This window comes from Sebastes fasciatus, chromosome 18 (assembly GCF_043250625.1).
Source record: "Sebastes fasciatus isolate fSebFas1 chromosome 18, fSebFas1.pri, whole genome shotgun sequence".
NCBI lineage: Eukaryota > Metazoa > Chordata > Actinopteri > Perciformes > Sebastidae > Sebastes > Sebastes fasciatus.
Genome location: NC_133812.1, coordinates 22,495,153 through 22,518,858, shown reverse-complemented (window position 1 = coordinate 22,518,858; position 23,706 = coordinate 22,495,153). Strand labels below are relative to the sequence as shown.

Below are 23,706 nucleotides of genomic sequence, written 5' to 3'. Positions count from 1 at the left end.
GCCTTCTCCAAGTCCACAAAACACATGTAGACTGGATGGGCATACTCCCAGGCCCCCTCCAGGATCCTTGCGAGAGTGAAAAGCTGGTCCGTTGTTCCACGGCCAGGACGGAATCCGCATTGTTCCTCTTCGATCCGAGGTTCGACTATCGGCCGAACCCTCCTTTCCAGCACCTTGGAGTAGACTTTACCAGGGAGGCTGAGCAGTGTGATACCCCTGTAATTGGCACACACTCTCTGGTCCCCCTTTTTGAAAAGGGGAACCACCACCCCGGTCTGCCACTCCTTAGGCACTGTCACCGACTTCCACGCGGTGTTGAAGAGACGTGTCATCCAAGACAGCCCCTCCCCACCCAGAGCCTTCAGCATTTCTGGGCGGATCTCATCAACCCCCGGGGCTTTGCCACTGTGGAGTTGTTTGACTACCTCAGTGACTTCCACCAGGGTAATTGATGATGGTCCCCCATCAGCTTCCAGCTCTGCCTCTACCATAGAGGGCGTATTGGTCGGATTCAGAAGTTCCTCAAAGTGCTCCTTCCACCGCCCGATTACCTCCTCAGTTGAGGTCAACAGTGTCCCATCCTTACTGTACACAGCTTGGATGGTTCCCCGTTTCCCCCTCCTAAGGTGCCGGATGGTTTTCCAGAAGCACTTTGGTGCCGACCGAAAGTCCTTCTCCATGGCTGCTCCGAACTCCTCCCACACCCGCTGCTTTGCCTCCGTCACGGCAGTGGCTGCTGCTCTTCGGGCCCGTCGGTACCCTGCAACTGCCTCCGGAGACCTCCGAGATAACATATCCCGGAAGGCCTCCTTCTTCAGTCGGACGGCTTCCCTGACCACCGGTGTCCACCACGGTGTTCGAGGGTTGCCGCCCCTTGAGGCACCTAAGACCTTAAAACCACAGCTCACCGCCGCAGCTTCAGCAATGGAAGCTTTGAACATCGTCCACTCGGGTTCAATGCCCCCAACCTCCACAGGGATGCCAGAAAAGCTCCGCCGGAGGTGTGAGTTGAAGATCTCTCGGACAGGGGCCTCCTCCAGACGTTCCCAGTTCACCCTCACTACGCGTTTGGGCTTACCAGGTCTGTCCAGAGTCTTCCCCCACCCTCTGACCCAACTCACCACCAGATGGTGATCAGTTGACAGCTCCGCCCCTCTCTTCACCCGAGTGTCCAAAACATGCGGCCTCAGATCAGATGATACGATTACAAAATCGATCATCGACCTTCGGCCTAGGGTGCTCTGGTACCACGTACACTTATGAGCATCCTTATGTTCGAACATGGTGTTCGTTATGGACAATCCATGACTAGCACAGAAGTCCAACAACAAACGACCACTCGGGTTTAGATCAGGGAGGCCGTTCCTCCCAATCACGCCACTCCAGGTGTCTCCATCGTTGCCCACGTGCGCGTTGAAGTCTCCCAGGAGAACTATGGAGTCCCCTACTGGAGCCCCATACAGGACTCCATTCAGGGTCTCCAAGAAGGCCGAATACTCCGAACTGCTGTTTGGTGCATACGCACAAACAACAGTCAGAGTTTTCCCCCCCATAACCCGAAGGCGTAGGGAGGCGACCCTCTCGTCCACCGGGGTAAACTCCAACGTAGCGGCACTCAGCCGGGGATTTGTGAGTATCCCCACACCCGCCCGGCGCCTCACACCATGGGCAACTCCAGAGAAGAATAGAGTCCAACCCCTATCCAAGAGTACGGTTCCAGAACCGAGGCTGTGCGTAGAGGTAAGCCCTACCAGATCCAACTGGTAGCGCTCCACCTCCCGCACAAGCTCCGGCTCCTTCCCCCACAGAGAGGTGACGTTCCACGTCCCCAGAGCCAGCCTCTGCCGCCCGGGTCCAGTCCGTCGAGGTCCCTGGCCTTCACTGCCACCCGTGTGGCAGCGCACCCGACCCAAGCGGTTCTTCCCGCAGGTGGTGAGCCCACAGGATGGAGAGGAGGGGGGTGCCACGTTCCTTTTTCGGGGTATCCCCGGCCGGGCTCCGTGGCATGAATTCAGTCACATGTAATTGAACGCAGCACAATGAGAATGTTTCACTTTCAGAAAACAGACAAGCAAATCAAAACAGCTACTCCAAGTCTGTTCCGTCTGCCGACCTCACAACTGACCTCAAACTTCTTGAGCTCCTCCTTGGCGACAGTATAAAGGACGTCTGCAGAGTTGGGGTTGGCAGCGGTGCGCTCGGCGATCTTGAGCCAATCCTCAAACCGCGAGTAGTCTTCGAGGAACTTGCACCAGAGTCTCCACGTCTCCTCGATCCTACAGGGAGAAATCGTACTTGAGTTATTACAGTTATTCTGTGACACTGATGAAGGCTTTTCTAACCAATAAGTGGATGTTTTTACATACAAGCAATGCCTGGATTTTGGAAAAACCATGCCATTATTAATCATCTGCAATCTTTTGAGTTTTTGAAATTTGAAGCATTAAATAAAAGTTCTTAATCAACATGTTTAAACTTCATTTTAGTGATTGATTTGATTAGAAATTAACTAAATGGGCAGATATTCTTGATGTGTTGAGGTGTTTATTTAAATCATATGTTCCTCCTATTGTGTAACATCTTGAAAACTTGATCTTGCACTGATGTGACTTATTTATATGAGGTGAAAAGTGTGAGGACACCATACAGTGTATCTGTGTGTGGGGGTTTTAGTTCCTACCTGAGCCTCCTGTCCAGAGCCAGGGTACAGATGGCCCTCCAGCGCTGGTCCAGGCTGTGGCTGGTCTCCTGCAGGGAGTCGCTCTCCGCCTCGGTGCCGCCAGCAGCATCTTCGTCCCGCAGCAAAACGTCGCACAGACTGAGCACCGACGCTACGCCCTCCGTATGCTGCTCGATGTCCCTCTGCAGCTCCTGAACAGACACATGGACGGACATGAAGACAGACGTCACATCAGTGACACCATGTGCTAAACATCAGTCCACAGACATACAGATGGAAGACAGGAGCTCTCTGCATGAGACCACCCACTCCCAAAATTAAACAAAGGACAGATATGAATTATTAATTATAAAGAGAGACAAAGAGTGATTGGGAGTGACAGTGGAGCAGAAAAACTAAAAGTGAGAGAAGAAACATAAAAATAAATGTAACAATACTGTAAAGACAAATGAAAACACAACAAGAAAAATATCACCAAATAGAAAGAAGAGTGAAACACATATAAATAAATAAAATACAAACAATAAAAGAAAGATCAAACAAAAGAAAGGACATTTCAAGAAGCGGTAACCTCAAACAGAAATTGAAGTTTAAAAAATCTGTTTAAACCACTGGTAGACTGGGTTAGCAGTAACTGTATGTGTGTGTTTGTGTGTACCTGCTGCTCGGCCAGCCTCCTCTGGATCTCCTGGTGGTGACAGACGCTGTAGGTGATGGGTCTGGACAGCTCGGCCTCGACGCGAGTAAGCCACGAGCGGAGGTTGCTCATGTTCTTATCCAGCTGCTGCGCCGCCACCAGAGTCTCCTTCAGCTTCTTCACCCTAAACACACACAAACACACAGTTTTATAAACTGCATAATCCAAATTTCATATTTAGTAACCCATATTCAAGTAAGCAATCATGACCGTACTAATTCATTGTGTGGATTAACCAACATCTAACCAAGTGCTTCTCAACTAAAAAGAGATCAATTTGACTAGTTTTTAAAGGCCCAAAGAGATAATTTGTCAGTAATCCACAAGAAAACATAAGCAAGCAAATATTAGGAGGAGTATCTGAATAAATAAATATTTAAAAAAAAAACAATTTTGCGTTAAAAATAAGAGTGCATTAGGGCCATTGCAGGTCAAAAAAAATAATAATTATGGAGCCAGGGGAGGAGGGTAATATATTCAGAGAAAAAAAAAAGTCAGATTCCGAGATTAAAGTTGAAAATTTACAAGAAAAAAATTAATTAATTTATGAGACAAAAATTGTGGTAATGAAAATTAGTGGGGTTCGCTTCACTTTGCAAGGTTGGATAAACCTCATCTCACCATATATGCCACCGTTAAACACTGTGGTAACGTGAGCCGCCGAGTGCAAAATATATGATATTTTTTTCTCACAAATCAGCGTTTTTTTTCTCATAAATTTACGACTTTAATCTTGGAAGTTTTTTCTCTGAATATTACACCCCTCCCCCGGCTCCATAATTTTTTTATTCTTTAAACCTAGAATGGCCCTAATACGCCGTCATAATTAAAAGACAAGGACAACAAAAAAAAGTAGTAGCTAAATCTGGTACAAAGCCATCTATTGTCTTTGTATGAGATTCATGTTTTTTTGTACATAACCTTGCAAATAAATGTAATTTAAAAAAAAAAAGAATAAAAAGAAAGACAAGGACGACAGATAGAACAACAAAGAAAAATTTAAAATGACAAACGGACAGACAAAAACAAAGATAACGGAAAAAAACAAAGACCGAAAGAAGAAGAAAAGAGATTGAAAAGACGGAAATGAAAATAAGAAAAGTCAGAAAGAAAAGACAAAGATGAAACAAAAATGAGAAAAAGACAAAAAAAGAAAAAAAACAAGATAAAGAGAAAAAGAGAAAGGCAAAGAAAGAGAAACAGAGAGGAAGAAGGAAGAGGGAAAAAACAGACAAAGAAAGAAAAGAAAATTTAAAGAGATATGAAAGTAAGAAAAGTCAGAAAGGAAAAAAGACAGATAAAAATGAGAAAAAGACAAAAAAGAAAACATAAAACTAAGATAAAGACAGAAAAAGAATGAAAGTTTAGCTCTCCACTAACCTACATCATTCTCAGGTATCTTACAGTAGAACTTCTAAAGTCACCATGGCAACTGACCCCCTCCTGAACACACACACTGCATCCCACTGACTGGTGTCATGGCAACGCTCGGGACAATAAGAGCTCTCTTCTGAGGCCTAAAAGCCTGAAGTGTGCCCCATTTGGGAGTTTGAGTTAATTTCCCCATTTGATCCTTCCTCTCCTGTCGAGGTCCAGCAGGGAGACGGACGCGCTCCACCAAAATAATAAGCACTGAAAACAGCTGCGAGTGTTAAGTGTTGGGCTGAAGAATGCATGAAAGGGTCCCAAACAGATGCAGGACATTGGGACGAGTATAGATAAGTTGAGTGTGTGTGTGTGTGTGTGAATGTGTGAGAGCCCTTTTAGATCTGTTCTTATGAGATCCGGTTGGAGCTTTACACCTTCAGAGTTAAGATATTAGTCTTTTTACTTCTTCAAGATGTTAGTTTAGATTTCAGAGTAAAAAAACGATTGAACTTTTAGAAAGGTATGATTGTGAATTAATCATTTTAAACATTTTGGCGGGTCCAAAATTAATGTTTTGTTTATCTATGTGGAAGATATCGGACATTTGATTCCCACTTTTAACAAGGCTTGTTGTATAACGACGTTGGGATCACGTGGTATCTCTGGGTCGTCACTTAGTGTGGAAAACACAGATACGTAAATGGCTGAGATTGACGGTAAATTGCCTGGCAATGACTTGTTGTGAAGTCAATGGAACGGGGGAGGGAGAATGTGACATCTAGTGGCTGAATGTTATCATGCTATCAACTGTACCTTTAAAGTTCATGAACTGTCTTGGAAAAGCTTATGTTAATGGTTAATTATGAGTGTTTTTACGCAGACACAGTTCTTATATAGCTGCTTGTATTAAGACAACATTAAATAATCATGCACTAAGAAATTTGGTACATTTTGTTAAATGAAAATAAAAAGGATTCCTTAAAAATTATGTTTTGAAAAACTGTACCAAAACTCTGGTGTTGGAAGTGTCAACTGATTCCAAGCCCCTATAGTTAAAGGAATAATGTACAGTTTATAGTCAGGGGAGGTTTGTATGTGTGTGTAGTTAATGTGGCTTTATGTTTATGGCCGTGTAATGGAGACATAATAGAGTCGGTGTAAATTCTGTCCAGAAAGTACCCGTCCCCTCTGCAGATACAACCGTCCTTGTCAACTAAATTGTCTCTGTCTCTCTTTCACTCCCTCTCTACCTCCGACAGCCGAACAAAGGCCAGCAGCTTCATGCCGAGGCCAAACAAAGACACAAAAGCCGGTCAGGGGTCCTCGCAGAGGAAAGAGGACAAGAGGAGAATGGACGGAGAAAAACAGAGCAGAAAAGAGCTGGAGGATAAGTGAGGATATATGGTTGGAGTTAAAGTAGAGCTGACAACAGGAGGGCTCAAAGTTACTCAGAGACTAAAACTCTTTTCACATTACTATACATGTGCTTCTTGAAATTCTATCATTTAACTTTTACAAACATAATTCTGCTCAAACTACCTGATTATTGCATTAAAGTAGTTGTTGCTAGCAGCTGAACTAAAGGCTTCAAATGTGCTGAAGGTCTGGATGCACTCCAAGTCTTTTGTAGCAGTTTCTATTTCTAAGAAAAGTGTAGTGAACTGCTATAATAACACAATTTGTTTTAACGCCAGTAATTTCTTTAATGCATTAACGCAACTAGTGGGCTCAGTTTTAAAGCTAGAGTGAAGATACTGGCATCGTGTGAAACTACAAAGCCTAAGGAATCCATTGGTACCAACCATGTCATACTAGCTTGTCGTGAAGGAGGTTAAATAACGCTACAAACTTGCGCAAAATTTTGGTGAGGAAAAACTGGTCCCTGGTCCCTTGACCTTTCACCTCAAAATGTGCGAATGAAAACGAGTCTCCCCTTTTCAGACAAGCCCACTTTATGATAATCACATGCACTTTTGGCCAAGTCAGCACACTGACAGCTGTTGTTGCCTGTTGGACTTGAGTTTCCATGTCATGATTTGAGCACATTTTTTATGTTACTTTCTCCATTTGCAAAACTGTCCAGCTGCTTAATTTTTTAAATAAACTCTTGACAAAAATAACCGGAAAATGTAAAAAGGTCAAGAATTCAGGATTAGTGTTCAAGTCCCCTGAAATCTGGAGGGGATCTCACTTTGATAATCAGCGATTAATGCATGCCGACAGACCCAGCCCCTCTCACACTAACCCACCCTCCCTCATGTTAGTGTCAGTGTGGACATATGGTGCTGTCTGAGACGTAAGCATAGCTTTTTTTATGGGGGTAGCTTGGATGTGCAGGTCTGCATCTCCAGCTCTTCCTCAGGACTGTCCATCTGTCTGAGGGCGGGTGGGGGGGGGGCAGTAACAGTTTACCATCACAGGGGCTTAACATACAGTCTGTACATTAGAAGACATGTATTCCTGACAGCTGCAGAGCACGACTAACAACAGCAGGTGGATGGATCCGCATTAGAGCTATTGTTTAATTACAGACTCCCAGTTTGAAGCCTTTCAGTCCATAATGCAGCTCTTTAATGTAGAGTTTGCTTTGCTGTGAGAGGTGCTTGTGTGGAATGCTAATAATGGGGTGACATTTATTGTGTGGTACTGAAAGACCATCCAGACACACTCACTTTGATTTTCAGTTTAACAACCCTTTTACCGTTTGCCTTTGAAAAGTCCAACATTGTTTGATTTCCTTTTCTGGAAAGTGCTTAAAGTGATGAAACAACCACACACAACTAAACCACCGCTTGCAGCTTTCTGTGACGGCTGTGGCTGCTCTCACCTGGCTTCGATGTGGTGGAAGAGGTTGTGCCACCGCTGGTTGACCTCCTGCAGCGAGCCGTTGACCTGCGTCTGCTTGGCTTCGTCGCTGGCTAACAGCAGCTGCTCACCCAGCTGCTTCAGGTGGCTTTTATTCTCACTGAACAAATTGATTTCCTCCATGCAGTCCTGTGGAAACATAATAACATTGTGCTTTATAAACATCATGTCCTCAAGGAAAAGCAGGAAAAACCTCACAAAAGGCATCCATCCAAAGCAGACTACATTTAAAATCTGACTCTTTTTCAGTAGTGTTGTTTCATTATGAACAATACATGATTTAATCCCTGTATAATATGGATGCAAATTTCAGCTGGAGTAGAAAACATTAATGCCCAATTATCATAAAGCATAACATCAATTAACTGTATGTTTTATGCTCATTCGGCCAATCTAGAGTGAAGATACTGGTGTCATATGAAACTAGAAAACTTAAGAGTCCAGCGGTACCAACCATGTCATACTAGCTTGTCGCAAAGGAGGCTAAATAACGCTTCAAATGATACATTTTGGTGAGGAAAAGCTGGCATGGCCATTTTCAAAGTGGTCCCTTGACCTCTGACACATGCCCAATTTATGATAATCACATGCAGTTTGGGGCAAGTCATAGTCAAGTCAGCACACTGACACACTGACAGCTGTTGTTGCCTGTTGGGCTGCAGTTTGCCATGTTATGATTTAAGCATATATTTAAAATGTTAAATGCAGTACCTGTGAGGGTTTCTGGACAATATTTGTCATTGTTTTGTGTTGTTAATTGATTTCCAATAATAAATATATACATACATTTGCATAAAGCAGCATATTTACCCACATGTTCATAAGAGTATTAAATATTTGACAAATGTGACCCGCTCTATCAAAATGAGTCGGATGTCGCGGCAGCGCATTCTTGTAAAAACACGTTTTTTTAATGAAAAAGTGTGTTTTGAGGTTTTTGTTTTTTTATTCATTTCTGAATAAATAAAGTCTCAGCTTTAATACAAAGTAAGAATCGATGTGAAATTCAAATGATAAGTCTAGTTTTGAAGCTCTTAAACATAACGTTGTCATAAAGTTTTTACCGGAAGTCCGCTGTGTATTGACGCGGCTCAATAGAGCTGGTTGACAGAGGAGATAACGGGCTTGACAAGATGAATTCACGTGAGGAAAACATTGCTCGACTTTTAAATTAAATTCCTGTTAGAGGTGCTACATCTGACGACAACTGGACCGACTTAAATTCAGATTATTTCACCGCACCGGGTGATGAGGACAGCGGGTGCGCCGAGCCGGGACGGACGCCCGGCTAACGCTAGAGGCTAGGCTAGCTCTCAATCCGCTGATCAGGACGGAGAAAGAGAGTTGGAGGAAGGCGAGGAAGAAGATATTCCACTCATGGCTGAGCCGATGGTGGCACGAAATGTCTCTGATTAAAGTTATTAAATCAGGACAGTGTTAAAGAGACTGAGATCGCCCGGCCGGGAGTACCAGTGTAGCTGCAAACTGTACAACAGCGCCGCTCTCTACTCCGGAGGAGATGAGAGAAGACGCGACCAGATGAAAGAAATGACTGATGGTAAGTTCTGATAGTTAAACTACACTATCCTTATTTTATCTGTTTGTTTTAAAGACTTTTAAAATCCCTAGAGCAGGCTAAGAAGCATTAATAGCAGCTACTAATGTGTGTGTCACTGTGTGTAGTCTGTCTGTCTCAGGTGTGTCTCTGAGTTGTCTGTCTGTCTCAGGTGTGTGTCTCTGAGTTGTCTGTCTGTCTCAGGTGTGTGTCTCTTGGAGGATATCATTTTAAATAGCAAAAGAAATAGCTTAATGTATAGTAAAATGATATGTTGTATATTAATCTGATATCACATGGTGAATAGGCTATGTTAATTAATATAGGGCTGTATTAATATGATAATGATCAGGCCTTATTCAACAATGATTCAACATGATTTAGCCAGCTTAAAATCTTTGAGATGACTTGATTTTTCACTTTATGCTTTTCCCTTTATGTCATTTTGTAGATGAGAAACATCTGGATCTCCTTGAGAAGATCAGCTCCCACATGACCCTGTGAAAGGACGCAGTGAGCTCCAGGAGAAGCCAGCAGAATGTGCACAGGCAACACATTTCATAGTCTTTCTATTATATCTATATTTCTATTATATATTATATTATATAATATTGTACATACATAATATGTACATAATATTTGTTCATATGTTATCCATTTTCTAGTATGTTTTTTTATTGTTTGGATATGGACTTGTAAGTTTGTGCATGTACCTGTGTGCACATGGCTCCATATTTAATATTTTTAATTGTGTGTTCTTCATATAATTATTATTATATTGAAATAAACATATATACTATATATTATATCATATGTACAGTATATGTTTTATATATTTTATCAATTTTATTCCATCAATTTTGGATTCTTTTCTACATGGACTTCTAGCCCTAACTACTGTACTGCTTGTGGTCATACGCGTGCACGTGGCCACGTGCACATCACGTGCTCGTGACTATGTGCACATGTATGAATGAAGGTATGTGTAGGCTACATTATGAAATGTTGGGTGTCACTTTTGACCAAGAAATATTGTGTTCATTTAGATTTGAGTCTTAATAAATGTGTTTTAATCAATGCAAAAAATGGCTGAATATGAATTCTTATCTTTAATGCCCTTTTTCTCAAAAGTAATGTTCCATGACAGTCGAACTTTGAAAGAGCATATCTCATCGAATATTTGTCGTAGAAAGATAATCTTGGTATTGCCATAAAGCTGAGACTTTCCTCTTTACAGTCAGACAGATAACTCAAAATGTGTTTCGGGGTCAATGTGACTCATAATGATGGAGCAGGTCACAAATCTCCCTTTAAAGTACATTTTGAACAAATAAAAAGTGTGATTAATTTGCAATTAAGCATGATTAATTATGGACAATCACGCGATCAATTGATAGCCCTACTTTAAAGCAAAAGGGCATCGAAAGGAAGAGAAGTAAGCATCTTAGTTTTGACATAATCTCGTCTATTACAGCTTTAAATGACCAGAAAAACACACAACTATGGAATTCAGTTAAAATTACATTAAAGAGGAATGCTTCAAAGTGTCACCAACACACCACCCCTGTTCAGTGTCCCGTTCATTCAACCTGCCAAACACCTGTTTCCATGCCCTGGAGGGAGCAGTCGGTTATCACCAGGAAGTGCCATCTTTAGCTATACCATTAATTAAAAAGGGATTATCAAAGTGCTCATCTCATCTAACAGCCCAAAAACAATGATCCAAACCAATTATTATCTTGTTGACTAAATGAGCATGCTATACATGATGAGACAGGAAGGTACAAAAGGCTTTCAGTCACTGAAAGGACAACTGTTGTGTATAAACAAAGGGCAGCATGGCGATCCCATTCCAGGCCACCATCTGTTATAATAAACATGTTGCTCATGTATGGATTTCAACCTATACAAGTGGTGTACAATACATGCCCCAAATCATGGGCTGATTGTGGGATTTAAGAATATGCTATTCATAGGGAATAAGGCGCAAGTAGTATCCCCTATAAAAATTTTATAATGTGCATACAGGAGCATACCGATGAAATAATACCTGCAATGTAAACTCTAATCCAGCAGTCATATCTGAAGTTAGAGAACTCTAATCAATGTTATGTCCTGATGTAGTATAATGTGTGGATAGTTGTACAAATGTACTCAAAAACAGTCATTTCCTAAGGGTCTTTGACAGTAATGTGTGAATGTTTAACGTATGGAAACACCTGTTCTTCCATGTGTGTGAATATGAAGATATTAATATTCATGAGCATTTGTACCTTCTTCAGTTTCTCCACCATTTCCTCGATGCTCAGATCTCCGCTGTGGCACACCTTGTTCTCCATCTGAGTCAGCCAATCACAGAACTCCTTGTTCTTGTCGTTGAAGATGGTCCAGGCATTGAGACGGTCCGCGATTTCTTGTCTGCGCAAGGATACCTGGGAAGAGTCAAAAGGTGGCATTTAGCAACTTCGCACACGCATGATCACCGTTTGATGATTTGATGAACACACAGGTGTATTTATATATTTAAAAACTACCTGGTGCAATTTCGTGAGCCATTCAAAACTTTTAAAGTGATGGCAGGACACCTGTGGTGCCAGCTGCAGTTAGAAATAGACCAGTAATGGTGCATCTACTGATCCTTTAGGTACAAGTTACAAGAGCTGCATGGAAAACTGCAGTTGTACATGACTGACAGCAGATACATTTTTGGCATCTTTTGATGCTTCTATCATGGCTAGTTTTTAGGGTAACCAGATGACTGTTTTTCAGGGACAAACAGGATTAATGTGCGTTGTCCACATCAAGCAGTAAACATGATTTATAGCTTTTAAACAAACCATAAAACTGACAACATGTAAACAAATGTCTCAGTTGCAAAATTAGGCGCTTTCTTTCTTTGCCAAATTGACTACAGACTCTCCGGGAACAACTGCACGTAAAAACGTCTCAACTGTTTAACAGCGGTGCCTTGTATTTCAACAAATATCAATCCAGCCTGAGACAGGGTTATTTATTATGACACTTCCTGGTGTTTATCCAGGATAGAATTATACGACACAAGAGTACATTTTGTAGATTTGAGATTAGTTTAAAGGGACATATAACCTGGTAAATTACTAAAGAGAAGCACTGCTCAATACGACAGATTACATGGTACAGAAGTGAATAAAAAACAGCCAAATGAACTGATATTAAGTGTTTTCTTTTATTACCAGTGCCATTTAATCTCTATCAGTAATCAACTGAATTGAGAGAAATCCCAAAGGGACTCTGGCTGTTTGATAAAATTAACAAGGTCCATTTTCCTAATGACAGCTTAATGCCATGAAAACACCCCATTACATCGCTGAGGAGGGGGCTGATGATCTTTTGGAGGTTAAAGGGCTTAGCGAAGCCCACGGGGCACGTCTGAAACCAGCTATATTTTACTGACCAGTGGCATTTATTTGATTTAAATGAGCCCTGCCTTGGTTTTAATGTTCTAACTCTGCCGGGCCTTTCGGACTCTGGAGAATTTAGGGTGCATTGTGAGGATTGAGTCGCCCCGTGAGGACTTTGTGCTCCCCCCTGGAACAATGGAGACCGTCCACTGAATCCCTTTAGCCCAGCCAGGCCATCTGCTCAGCGGACCCATTCCAGTGGCTTCCCCCACCTACAACCTGTTAGCTATGCACAGGAAACGGTTGTGGCTCAGATCCATGCCCCCGGGCCATGTCAGCAATTAAGAGGGATGAAAAATCTTGTGTGTGATCAGCTGACATTAGTCCGTTTTCTCAAATAACCTAACTTAATGTGTCCTTTTTCCAGCAGTTTGGCAATTTAGGAAAAGAGTGGCATAACATAATTTTGCGATGGATGAAGTATGTACTTTGTTATATGAAACAAAAAATGATTCCGCCTTTGTACAGCATGCATGTAGGCTTTTACATTTGATACTCAACACTCAGTATCAGGTATTCCCTTGAAGACATCCAATGGTTTTGGTTTTATGTTTCAGGTTTGTTTTGGGACAAACATAAAGTAGGTAGGATAAGCAGCTACCACGGTTGAACAGATAATAAACAGACTTCTACATGCAGAACACCCTCCAACAACAGGAAACATACTGGCTGCTGTTGCTGCATCTGTGAATCCCAGTAACTCCTGCCAAGACAGGAGCAGGTGGAAGCAGCCGGTTCTAACTGGGGACCCGATTAGCATGACTGCAAATGATCCCATAACCTTAATAGCTGACAAAAATGTCCCGAGCATATCATAACCGTTGGTTTCTCAAGAACAAGAGCGTGTTTGTGTTTAAGCCATAAGACTTAACTGTAGGAATTTGAGCCTATACAGTAGAGCTCCTCTAACCATTAATTCAGTTACAGAATTAACAGGCTGTTCCTGTTTGAGAGTTTCATGTGATTGTTCTGTTGGAGTCAATTACAACCTGAAAAGCTGTCTGTATGCTCTGATACAAGTAGAAGGAGCTCCATTTGGAGAGCTTGATTTGGAGGCAATCAAATCCAGACTAGACCTGTCCCATACAGCATGCATCTGACACAAACAATACGTTTGAGTTTTAGCACTTTTGCAGTAGTAATGTTAAGAAAACAAATTAATTTGACCTGCATGGAGACAGTTAAGTTGTTATAGTGTTAACAAGAGGACAAGATGTTATAGTTTTCCCTCCATGAAGCAGCACATGTTGCTCTTTTCTCATACAAATGAGTGTGTGTATGTGCATGTGTGTGAGTGTGCAGCCCCAGCGGTGCAGAGGCTTTGTGCTGCTGGTCAGCGCCAAGACACTGCTGGTAGCAACTTTTCCCTCCCTCTCTCCCTCTGTCCCTCTCTCCTCCCCAATCCTTCCTCTCCACCTGCACCCTCTCACAATCTCTCACTTTCTCTGGTTCATTTTATGACCTCTCCTCTCCTCTCCTCTCGCTCTCTCTCTATTTCTTGTTTGTCAGTTCTCACCTTCGTACACAGCTCTTCCCATTGACCGTGGAGTTGCTCCAGCTGCTGCTCCAGCAGAGCCGAGTCACCGGCGGCGACGTACTGGGACAGGTCCGTCTTCATGGTGGCCAGTTCACTAAATCCGCTGGTCAAACGCTGCAGAGCGAGGTCTGTCTCCTGCATAACACACACACACACACATACATACAGAGACAGCCAGTCAGACAGCCATGTACAAGCTGCGTGCACACGCTTCTATACCTCTCACTCGCTCTGACCGTCCAGATTAAAGGGCTGTGGACGGGACAGGGGGAGGGTAGAGGGGGTAGAAAGGGGGAGGGGAGTGAAAGCAGGGGGGTATTAAATAAAGGGAAAGGGGGGTAAACTCAGAGGCGCTGTGGTGGGATGAGGGGTGGCCTCTGATGGAGTTGAAGGGTGGGGGGAACTTTGGCCAGTTTGCGAACCAGCTGACCCAACAGATTCATGCTGCTGATCTATTGGGACTGATGAGGCAACTTTATGCTTAAACGTCATACACATTGTACAATGATTACTCATTTCCAGTGAGATAACTCCATAACAAAACCATTATTTGTAATTTTTACTTTGCAATTTCCATCCCAAACCATGCCAAGTCTGTTATAATATCAGGTTATGAAATGAACTCTGTCAGTCAGTGCCTGTTTTTCAAAAAAAAAAAATCAAGCACAGATACTGAGAAGTAATTTGGGCATTAGACTGCAAATTTTGGACTTTTGCTGAAAATTCATCCTAAAAGGGATCCTGCTGTGTTCAGACAAAGACTTTTGGGAGACTGTCTCTGTATGCTGCTAAATGATTAGCTGCAGTGATACCGAGTAACATTTTAGCCACAGGGACGTAGCTAGGATTTTATAAATACTAAGGTCATGAGTCCCTAAAGGCCAACAGTAGAGTCCTTAGAATAACGCATTTGAATTTGTCGTTTATTCTGTTCTATTATATGTTTGAAAACGGTATTTCCACACATAAATGTCTTTTCCAAAGTCTTTTCCACACGGCCAAATACAAAAGTATGTCGGGGAAATATTTTTTATAAATTTATTTCTTATCGACCTAAAAGTAGTAAACTTTAATAAGCGATAGTCTGTTTGGCTAGTCTTAATCAGAGTGAAATTGATTTCGGTTAATTTTCTATTTAGCCTGGTTCGTTTTCACAGTGCACAAATTAAAGCAAACCAAATAAAAAAAATAATTTGCCGAGAGGACTGACGAAGGAGCCAGTGTGTTTTGGAAACGGTCCGAGACCACGTCTTGCAAGAGGTCTAGGACTGGTTGTTTTGGTCTGCACCGGAGTGTGATTACTGCGTTCACGACTGCCCAAACAAACCGCACCAGAGTTTGATCAAAATGGACTAAACGTTGGCTTGTGAAAGCACTCTAAAACACTGAAATCAGCCGGTACCCTAACACCCAAATTTCCCAGAAAAGCAGTTTTGTGCAGACTGGCTTGCACAAAATGTATAACAGTAGCTGTTTTGAACTACTTTCATTGTTTCCATGGTAAAAATCAGTACAATAAAATCATTATTATTAGATTCCTCACATTATTTTGGATAATGCTAGTGTTCTAATAACATTCAACAAGTGTATGCTATAGTTTGGCAAGGAGGGACAAATGGATCATTTCTGTGTCAATGTCAGGACCCGGTTGATGAAAGGTTTTTAAAATGTCAAGTGCCTCTTTAAAAATGGCTGTGAAACAACTTCCTTCAATTATGAGTAAGTGGTGGTAGAAATACTCAAGGACTGTGATTTATTCTATTGCTATTCCAGTAGTTAGGAGTAAGAATGCAGTCAAGATTACGCACGGAATAGCTGTTTTGTAATTACCTGGATGCGTTTCTCGCCCTCAGAGTCCTGCGGTCTCTCAGGCAGCACCTGTTTCAGCACAGTGTTCAGCTCATCCAGCTCACGTGTGATACTAGTTATCCCGTTCTGACACGGAGACCACTTCTAAATAAACAGCAGAACACAGAGGAAGCAGATCTCAGGAGTCAGTTTAACAAATAAATACCTGACACGTTATGATGAGTAACCTGTAATGTTCAGCCACAAAAGGTCTGGGCTGCTATGAAAACCTAAACAGTAGATTTTGGGGAACTCGCAGAGATAATCTGCTTTTCTGCAAGTTATAAAAATACCATGACTTTGGCTCTGTCGCCTTTACAGTAAAGGGATAAGTTTGCTTCCTAGAAATGCGTTTGTAAAACCATGTAAAAGGCAGAATTGTACAATGCCATTTCTGTTCTTAATTTTTTTAATACTTCCACAAACAATCATCTTTCAGATGCTGAAAATGATGCGTAGAGAGACTAAATCATTCATGTCAAATGCTGAAAGGACCAAGACTGTGTAACAAACGTTTTAGTAAATGAAGTCCAAAGTATAGGTCATATCTCAGCACCCTTTCTGTTCCTACAAACCTTTATTCACATGACCGTTATGATGACCAAGTTGGTCTCTTGCTTGTCAGTTCTACTTTGTGCATTAATGCTACTCTCTGTGTGATCTTTGACATGTTGCTCAGAGGGATTTCCCTTTCCCCCGCAGGATCCTGTTTAGCTTAAAGGGGTTAACACAACTTTCCCTGACCTTGCTGGGGCCTGGCCACCAAAACATTCAGATGCTGTATTTATTAACACAGCTCATGAAGCTGAGCAGCCCTTCTGTGATTCAGATAACCGTGATCAGTCAGAGCTTAAGCTAAGAGGGGCCGTCATTTAACTAAAATATCAACAATGTTATTTAAAGTATTAACCAATCAGTATTTACCCAACATTTCTGCCTGCCTGTTTTGCTCATCTTACTTTATTTTCATAATATATTTTTGGATTCTACGTATGTCCATGCCTTCCTGTAGGATATACGAGTGCTGCTCTGTACAGTGATGGAATGAAAGAGACAGACACTGGTAACCAGCCGTCTCTGGATGTGGATCATGGATAGATTTGAGCTTCTCTTTGATCCCTCTTGGCTGGAGGTCGGTGCCAGGGCAACACACCAGGTTGTGTGTGTGTGTGTGTGTGTGTGTGTGTGTGTGTGTGTTGGGGAAGGATTTGGTCCTGGATCTGGGCCATGTAAAGCTGACCCCTCCCTTGTTAATACTGTCACAGATGCTCTTCTTTTGGATTTTGCCAATCCGAAGCTGCTCGATATTTACAAGTTTCACTGGATTGTGCTTCCTGTTAAGGACAACTAAACTGGTTTTCAGCCACATCCACAGCAAAAGAGAGTTATTATTTATGTGCAGCATTGAAAAACATTTAGTGAATGTTTGTATTATTCTGATTTGCCATTAGCCTTGGCTGTAGTTTAGGGTTCAGAAGCGTAGACTGAACAGTGAATTTGGTTCTAGGACTATATCATGTTTATTTAATTACCTCTGCCAAGGAGGTCATGTTTTCGGTCTATTTGTTCGCAGGATTACGGAAAATGATTTTCATGAAACTTGTTGGAAGGGTGAAGCATGGGTCAAAGAATCTGAATCATGGGGTGGATACACAAATTAATTTTTGTTGACAAGGCAAGAGTGCATGGCCTTAGCCAAGGTCTGCGCTCTCAGAGTGCTCTTCTAATTTTGATTTTTTATAGCTTTATTTTGAAAGGCTTAATATTTTTATGTTACTTGGGACTTATTTAGTTGTCTGATTACATTGTATGAAACGTGACATTTAGATTTTCTTACCAACAAATAATTTTTTTCAAATTTTAAATAATTTTTTTTCAAATTTTAAATCATTTTAAAAAGTTATCTAATGGAAGATGTAACATAACAAATGAAAATAATGAATAAACGTGTTGGTATTACCTGAACAGTTGTGCTGACCAGATCTCTTCTCCCCTCCAGCAGTGAGGTGGTTCGTTCCCAGGCCTCCTGTACGGCCTGCAGCTCTGACTGCAGTCGGCTCTGACTCTCAGACTCTGTCATGGTTTCACATAAATGTCTGCCAGCCTCCAGCGTCTGGGTGTACACGGGGGAGTGCAGACCCAGAGCGTCCTTAACACACTAGGAAAGATGTGGGGGGACAACAGTGTTTAGCATTTTGCATTTTTAACAAATTAAAGTATTACATTTGGCACACAATTTTACTATTTCACCACTATATAATACAATTTTTGTTCATTAAAGGAATACTTCACCAACAAAATGACAATTTGTATAACAATTACTCACCCCATGTTACCTTGAATTAGTGAAGAAAACTGTCTTTCTCACCTGCCTCCACGGTGAACGGAGAATCAAAAAACGTCTTGATGAATATTATGAAGTAAATGGGGTCCGCGTTTAGTCTCACACTTGCGTAGGCGCGCTACTCGTCCGTGCAAGTCAGAAGTGTGTTAAATAGTAAGGTTTTAGCAAAGATGCATGTGTTTGGGAAGTAGTGAGCATACAACTGGATAAATGAGACTTGGATTACGCTGCACAAGTTGTGTGAGAGTTTGTAATCTGATGTTTTGATATAGTTTTGCTGTTATTAAACACCGCCCCCCATTTACTTCAATTCATCAAGAATTTTGTTTGTTTTTGGATTCTCCGTTCACCTGGAGGCATGTGAGAAAAACAAAGTTTTCTTCAAGAATTCAAGGTTAAACTGGGTGCGTAATTGTTATCCAAATGATCATTTTGTGGGTGAAGTCCTTTAATGTGAAAAGCTGACTGTACACTCTCACTGACATCCATACATATTAACCTGGCAATCATCCGCGCAGCTTCGTAGCTGATGCAGTGAACACAGAGCAGGTCCAGCAGCGGGCAACAAGGGGTCAACGTCCCTCAACAGCTTCCACAGAAGTTTCGAGCCACGACGGTAGACTCTCCACCAGCCCAGTCGTTCTTTTATCAACGACCTGCGCTGGCCAGCCAGAGCCACAGAGTTGAACCAGCTCTCCCTCATACACGTCACTTGTGCCATGAGTTCAGATCTGTGAAGAAGCAACAGAAGAGGTTCTGCTTTGTTTTATTTTGGAGAAAAACAATAGTACTTGCTGTAAACTGATGGCATTTCTTGGCAGAAGTCTTGGCATCCATCCAATGAGAAATGTCAGTGACTCATATTGGGATATTAGGTTTAGTGAAATGGAAATTAGCTTCATACACTTTCCTTGTAAAAGAAAACCCAAAGCAGTCAACACATAAAATGGTCGAGGAAAAGTTACAAATGGGTCTGTCATAGTCTCTTCACAGGCAATTGCTAAAGCAACACAAGATCAGCAGGATTTTAAGACTGTTTTACAACCGTAAGTAGCAATCCCAGCAGGGGCAAGAGAAGACATTTTCCTTTAGCTTAATAAAAGAAAAATTTAGGAGCTTTCCAAAGAAATGATTTAAGGAAGCTTTGTGGAAAGAGACATCTAAATGTTCCAGGGCAGGAAACACCTGCACACACTGCATTTAGTTGCGAGTCAGCAGTGTACAGCCAATGTGTGTGATTCTTGCAAGAGAAGAAAGGAATGAGACCGGAAAACCTCAAATTTCATTACGTCATTAGGAAACAGGATCTGATCAGATTACTACCAGTTTGTTAGTAGTAGTTTGGTTTTAGTTTCAGTCCAAATACCAAAAGTAAGTTGATCAGTAAAACATTTTTATCATTCCACAAAAGTATTGAGGTCTGACATCTGGCCCTAACTGATGCATCACATGTCTCGCGTATATAATGCCTTACCAATAAACTATCAGTTTAAGCTCCCCCTTTTCTAATGAAATCTTCCTCTCGAACAACTGTGTGTTTGACACGGCCCCATTGATTGGTTGCTGAACTTCTAAAGTGAGGGTCTTATCTAATTATGAGCCCTTCAGAGGAAGACAAACCTTGAAGGAGGAAGAAATCACAACTGACAATAAAATACAGCTTCTTCAATGTGCACTCAAACTATTTAATAACTTAGAATTATAGGTGCTGTTCTGGTGCCAATATGGTGCAAAACACCTGCTGCTCTTATGAATTAGACTGACCAATCAAACCGAGGAGTGTGCTGAGCTGAGCGCACTCCTGATACTGAGGAGTGCTATGATCCTCTGTGAATTTATTAACTTCATTTTGGTCTTGAAAGGAGACATAGAAGGATAGTCTTGGCCTATGATGTTTTTCCCTTTTTGTTATTTTCTACCATACTTTGTGTGGTATCGCTGTTGCATCCATCATTTTTTTCTCTTCTGTGAAGTGTCTTATTTCACTCATAATGCATTGTGTGACAGGCTAAAGGGAAGCTTTATGCAACAGGTGAATTTAAGAGACTAGAGCAAGTCTGACTTAAAAGGAAAATTAGGGCTTAAAGGAGGAAGATGATACATGCAGTATTTTGGACTGTGGAACTGAAAGCTCATTAAGCTTGTTACATGTTTAAAAGATTTTTTGTTAAGAATTAAAACTGCCATTTAATCTCTTCCAAGACTTTTCCATCACTGACCTTTTCTCTCCTGTTTCTGTTTCCATGGACTCGACTGCATGACAGAGAAGGCCGTGCAGAAGCTGGTGTCCAGTAATTATTTCAGCCTCAAGCCTCTGTGGGAGTGAGAGACAACAGGAGAGGTTCATAAATGAAAGCAGACTTATTATTGTACCACATTAGACAAAAAAAAAGCACAAAATTACACCATTTGGAGAGTAGTTAAGACACACGTTTTGCTTCAAAATAACATTGACTTTTTAAAACAAATGACACTTAAGCTTCCCAGTGTCCTGCCGTAATCACAGTGATACATTAGGCATGCATTTGTGCTGATGATTGCTCATTAATTCAGCTACCTCAAGCCTTAATTGCTAAATATTTCTTTGTCAACATGCTTGTCATCTGGTAACGCGTGGGCAGAATACAGATGGGCAGTTTATCTAGAGTTCAGACTGATCTCCAGATGCAGGGGAGGGAAAGCCTTTATAAACAAATAATTCATCAACAAATAATTAGCTTTTAAAGATAGACTGTCAATTAAATTTGAGTTATTTGTTATTTCTGTGCCAGATGCTAACAACATGAAGCACCTCGAAGTCCGTAATTCCCAGAGAATTTTAGTCCTGAAGCCGGTCCCATTTGGTCAGATACAAATCTAATCAATGTCTCTGAAATGAAACATGTAAAGAATCTGAAAAGTGTATTGTACCTGATGGACAGCCAGCATCTCTTGGAGGCTGGAGAAACTTTGAGGTTTATTAGATGATGATTCCTCCCCAAGCTTTTTCTGGATGGACGTCAGGTTTTTACACTTCTCCTGGAAGTTCTGGGAACGCTGACGCTCAGCCTGCAGCGCTCTGGGGTAAAAAAACAAGAGGGGATGTTCTACACAACCTGATTGCACATTTCTATGTATTTTTATTTGTGCATCGTTTTTGAACTGAACTCTCTAACCTGTTCAAGTCAGATGTGCGAGTCACGCTTTCAACCCATTGCCTGCTGAGCATGTGCAGCCTCTCCGTCTCCTGGTTGTTAAGAGTCACATAACCACTCATCTCCCTGACGTCAACCAGTAATGGAAACAGATCACTGAGGTCCAGGAGAACCTGCTGCACATCCAAGTACATACAAAGAGCACATTTTCAGTTCACTGTGGGCCCCCCTCCAGACAAAACTAACACAACTGTAAGAAGTAATGTACAAGAAACATCATTTACAGACAACGACAGTGATTCTGACCAACCTTCACAGAGTCTGTGTCATTCAAGCCGGTCTTAAGTTTATGTTGTGTGTTCTGTGTGTGCTTTTCAACGGCCTCCAGTCGAGTATGAAATAGTTTTTGTTGCTCCAAATCCTCCTGCACACAGAGAGAAATGTGATAATGTTAATCTGGAATTGTGAAATTTGAACATTAAGCAACAGTTTCATATTAAAAGTCAGGGAAACTGCGCTCCACTCATTAGACAGTTGATGAATTTGATGTCAAGATAATAGATAGCTTTTTATATTACATTAGTCAGACAGATGATCTTTCATCAATTCTTGAACTGTGACAGAAGCAGGAAAAAACATTTCTGCTATTGTCGTAAAATGAAGGTGATATATTTCTACTAATTTCCTCACCTGAAGACTTTGCTTTTTTCCTGACATTGCCTGGCTCAGCAGCAGGACATCACGCGACAACAGTCTGGTCTCTGATTGGATTAAATTTGCGGCCACTGGTTCTAGCCGACCAATGAGAGGCTTGGAAGCTGCAAGCACATCTCCCACACTGCTTTGCAAATCCTCGGCAGCATCCTGCAACTTCTGGTGTGTTGAGAGAAAAAAACAACCAGTTAGATAAGGGCTGTTTTTTAATCCATATGTTTATTTATTGCAACCTTCATTGGATTTAATTACTCAGCATTTCCTACTTTCCATCATCTTTCCGACTATTTTCATCAATGCACGTTAAAAAGATGCTTTTTATCCTCTTGAAAAATGGAAATCTTGTTTTCCACAAATGGTTCTGACTCAAATATTCCAAAATACACCTTTTAGTGTACTTTTGAAGTGGTGTGGAAATGGAAAAAATCATATGAATGGAGGCTCTAAAGCTTGTTTTTTTGCATGAATGTGAAAAACAACACGTAATACAGCATCTGAACTACGCAGGTCCAAGTACAGGAGGTCGGGTGAACGAACACAGAGCAGACCATCGCTATTATTTCTGCCCATAAGTGCATGCCATTCGCTTCTTTCCAAGAATAGTAGACCAGTCATTGAGAAATACAATGAATGAAATTGTGAATGGAAGTCATAGAGTTCAGGATGAGTCAGTTCTAAGAAAAAAATGGTCAACTGTAAGAAAAACAAGTACTCTAATAAGCATGTTATCAATTTGGTTCCGCCTGCTCTCAGTGACTTTTAACAATGCCAGAAATTAGTTTCAATTCAACTATTTAAAAGACCTAAATAAACAAGTCAGCGTTGACATGAATGTACAAAGATGTGGCAGCTTTTTATCATCAGTGGAATGAGTTCTTACTGTCTTAAGCCAGATCCATCCTATCGTATGCGCCACCAACTTATGTTTCTGCATTAGTAAACTTGTTTGAAATTTCAAGATTAAAGATTCTTGTGGACGTTAGTTGCTTCAGTTTGATTTATGTTGAGATTTTTAAACAAACAAAACACAAGTTTGTGTGTATGGAAGCCCTGAGAGGCAAATGACAAAAAAAGAATTCTGGTGATCCATTTTTCCGAAGTCTGATCTAAATAGTTTTCTCTCCGTGTTTATGACTAAAGAACAGGTGACAAAAAGTTTTTTCCAGGATCATTTTTCTAAGTTACTTAAAAAAAATTGTTCATCTGTGAAACAGGTCGGAAAAAAAGGTTTTGCCAGGATCATTTTTCTAAATTACTTTTTTTTTCATGTCTGAAAACAGGTGATTTTTATTTTTTTCCAGGTGAGTTTTAATTTACATAACTTGCTTACACACAATGTTATATATGTACCTTGCGTTTAAAGTGCACGGAGAAATTAAAACTCAACTGGAAGAAAACATTAATGCTTTTAGTCCAGTTTAGAACATGGGGTAGTGGGTAGTTAAATAACTGTTATTCATAAGTAACTAGAAGTTGTTAGTTCCTGCAAAAAGTCTCACTCAGTACCTACAGTATCGTCACACA

General features: G+C 41.3%; 1 protein-coding gene across 3 annotated transcripts in view; it reads right to left on the bottom strand.

The window, feature by feature from the left end:
• Window positions 1–23,706, bottom strand: part of syne2a (spectrin repeat containing, nuclear envelope 2a) — a 90,080-nt gene that overhangs the window by 10,019 nt on the left and 56,355 nt on the right. For all 3 annotated transcript variants that reach the window (XM_074614846.1, XM_074614847.1, XM_074614848.1), the window contains exons 86-99: window positions 22,159–22,341; window positions 21,779–21,892; window positions 21,490–21,644; window positions 21,245–21,392; window positions 20,554–20,648; window positions 18,834–19,065; window positions 17,951–18,148; window positions 15,973–16,095; window positions 14,122–14,277; window positions 11,439–11,597; window positions 7,573–7,739; window positions 3,339–3,501; window positions 2,681–2,871; window positions 2,126–2,276 (exon numbers count right to left, since the gene is read on the bottom strand). In XM_074614846.1, the coding sequence (XP_074470947.1) occupies window positions 2,126–2,276; window positions 2,681–2,871; window positions 3,339–3,501; window positions 7,573–7,739; window positions 11,439–11,597; window positions 14,122–14,277; window positions 15,973–16,095; window positions 17,951–18,148; window positions 18,834–19,065; window positions 20,554–20,648; window positions 21,245–21,392; window positions 21,490–21,644; window positions 21,779–21,892; window positions 22,159–22,341 (2,235 nt within the window). The remainder of the gene's footprint in view (window positions 1–2,125; window positions 2,277–2,680; window positions 2,872–3,338; window positions 3,502–7,572; window positions 7,740–11,438; window positions 11,598–14,121; window positions 14,278–15,972; window positions 16,096–17,950; window positions 18,149–18,833; window positions 19,066–20,553; window positions 20,649–21,244; window positions 21,393–21,489; window positions 21,645–21,778; window positions 21,893–22,158; window positions 22,342–23,706) is intronic.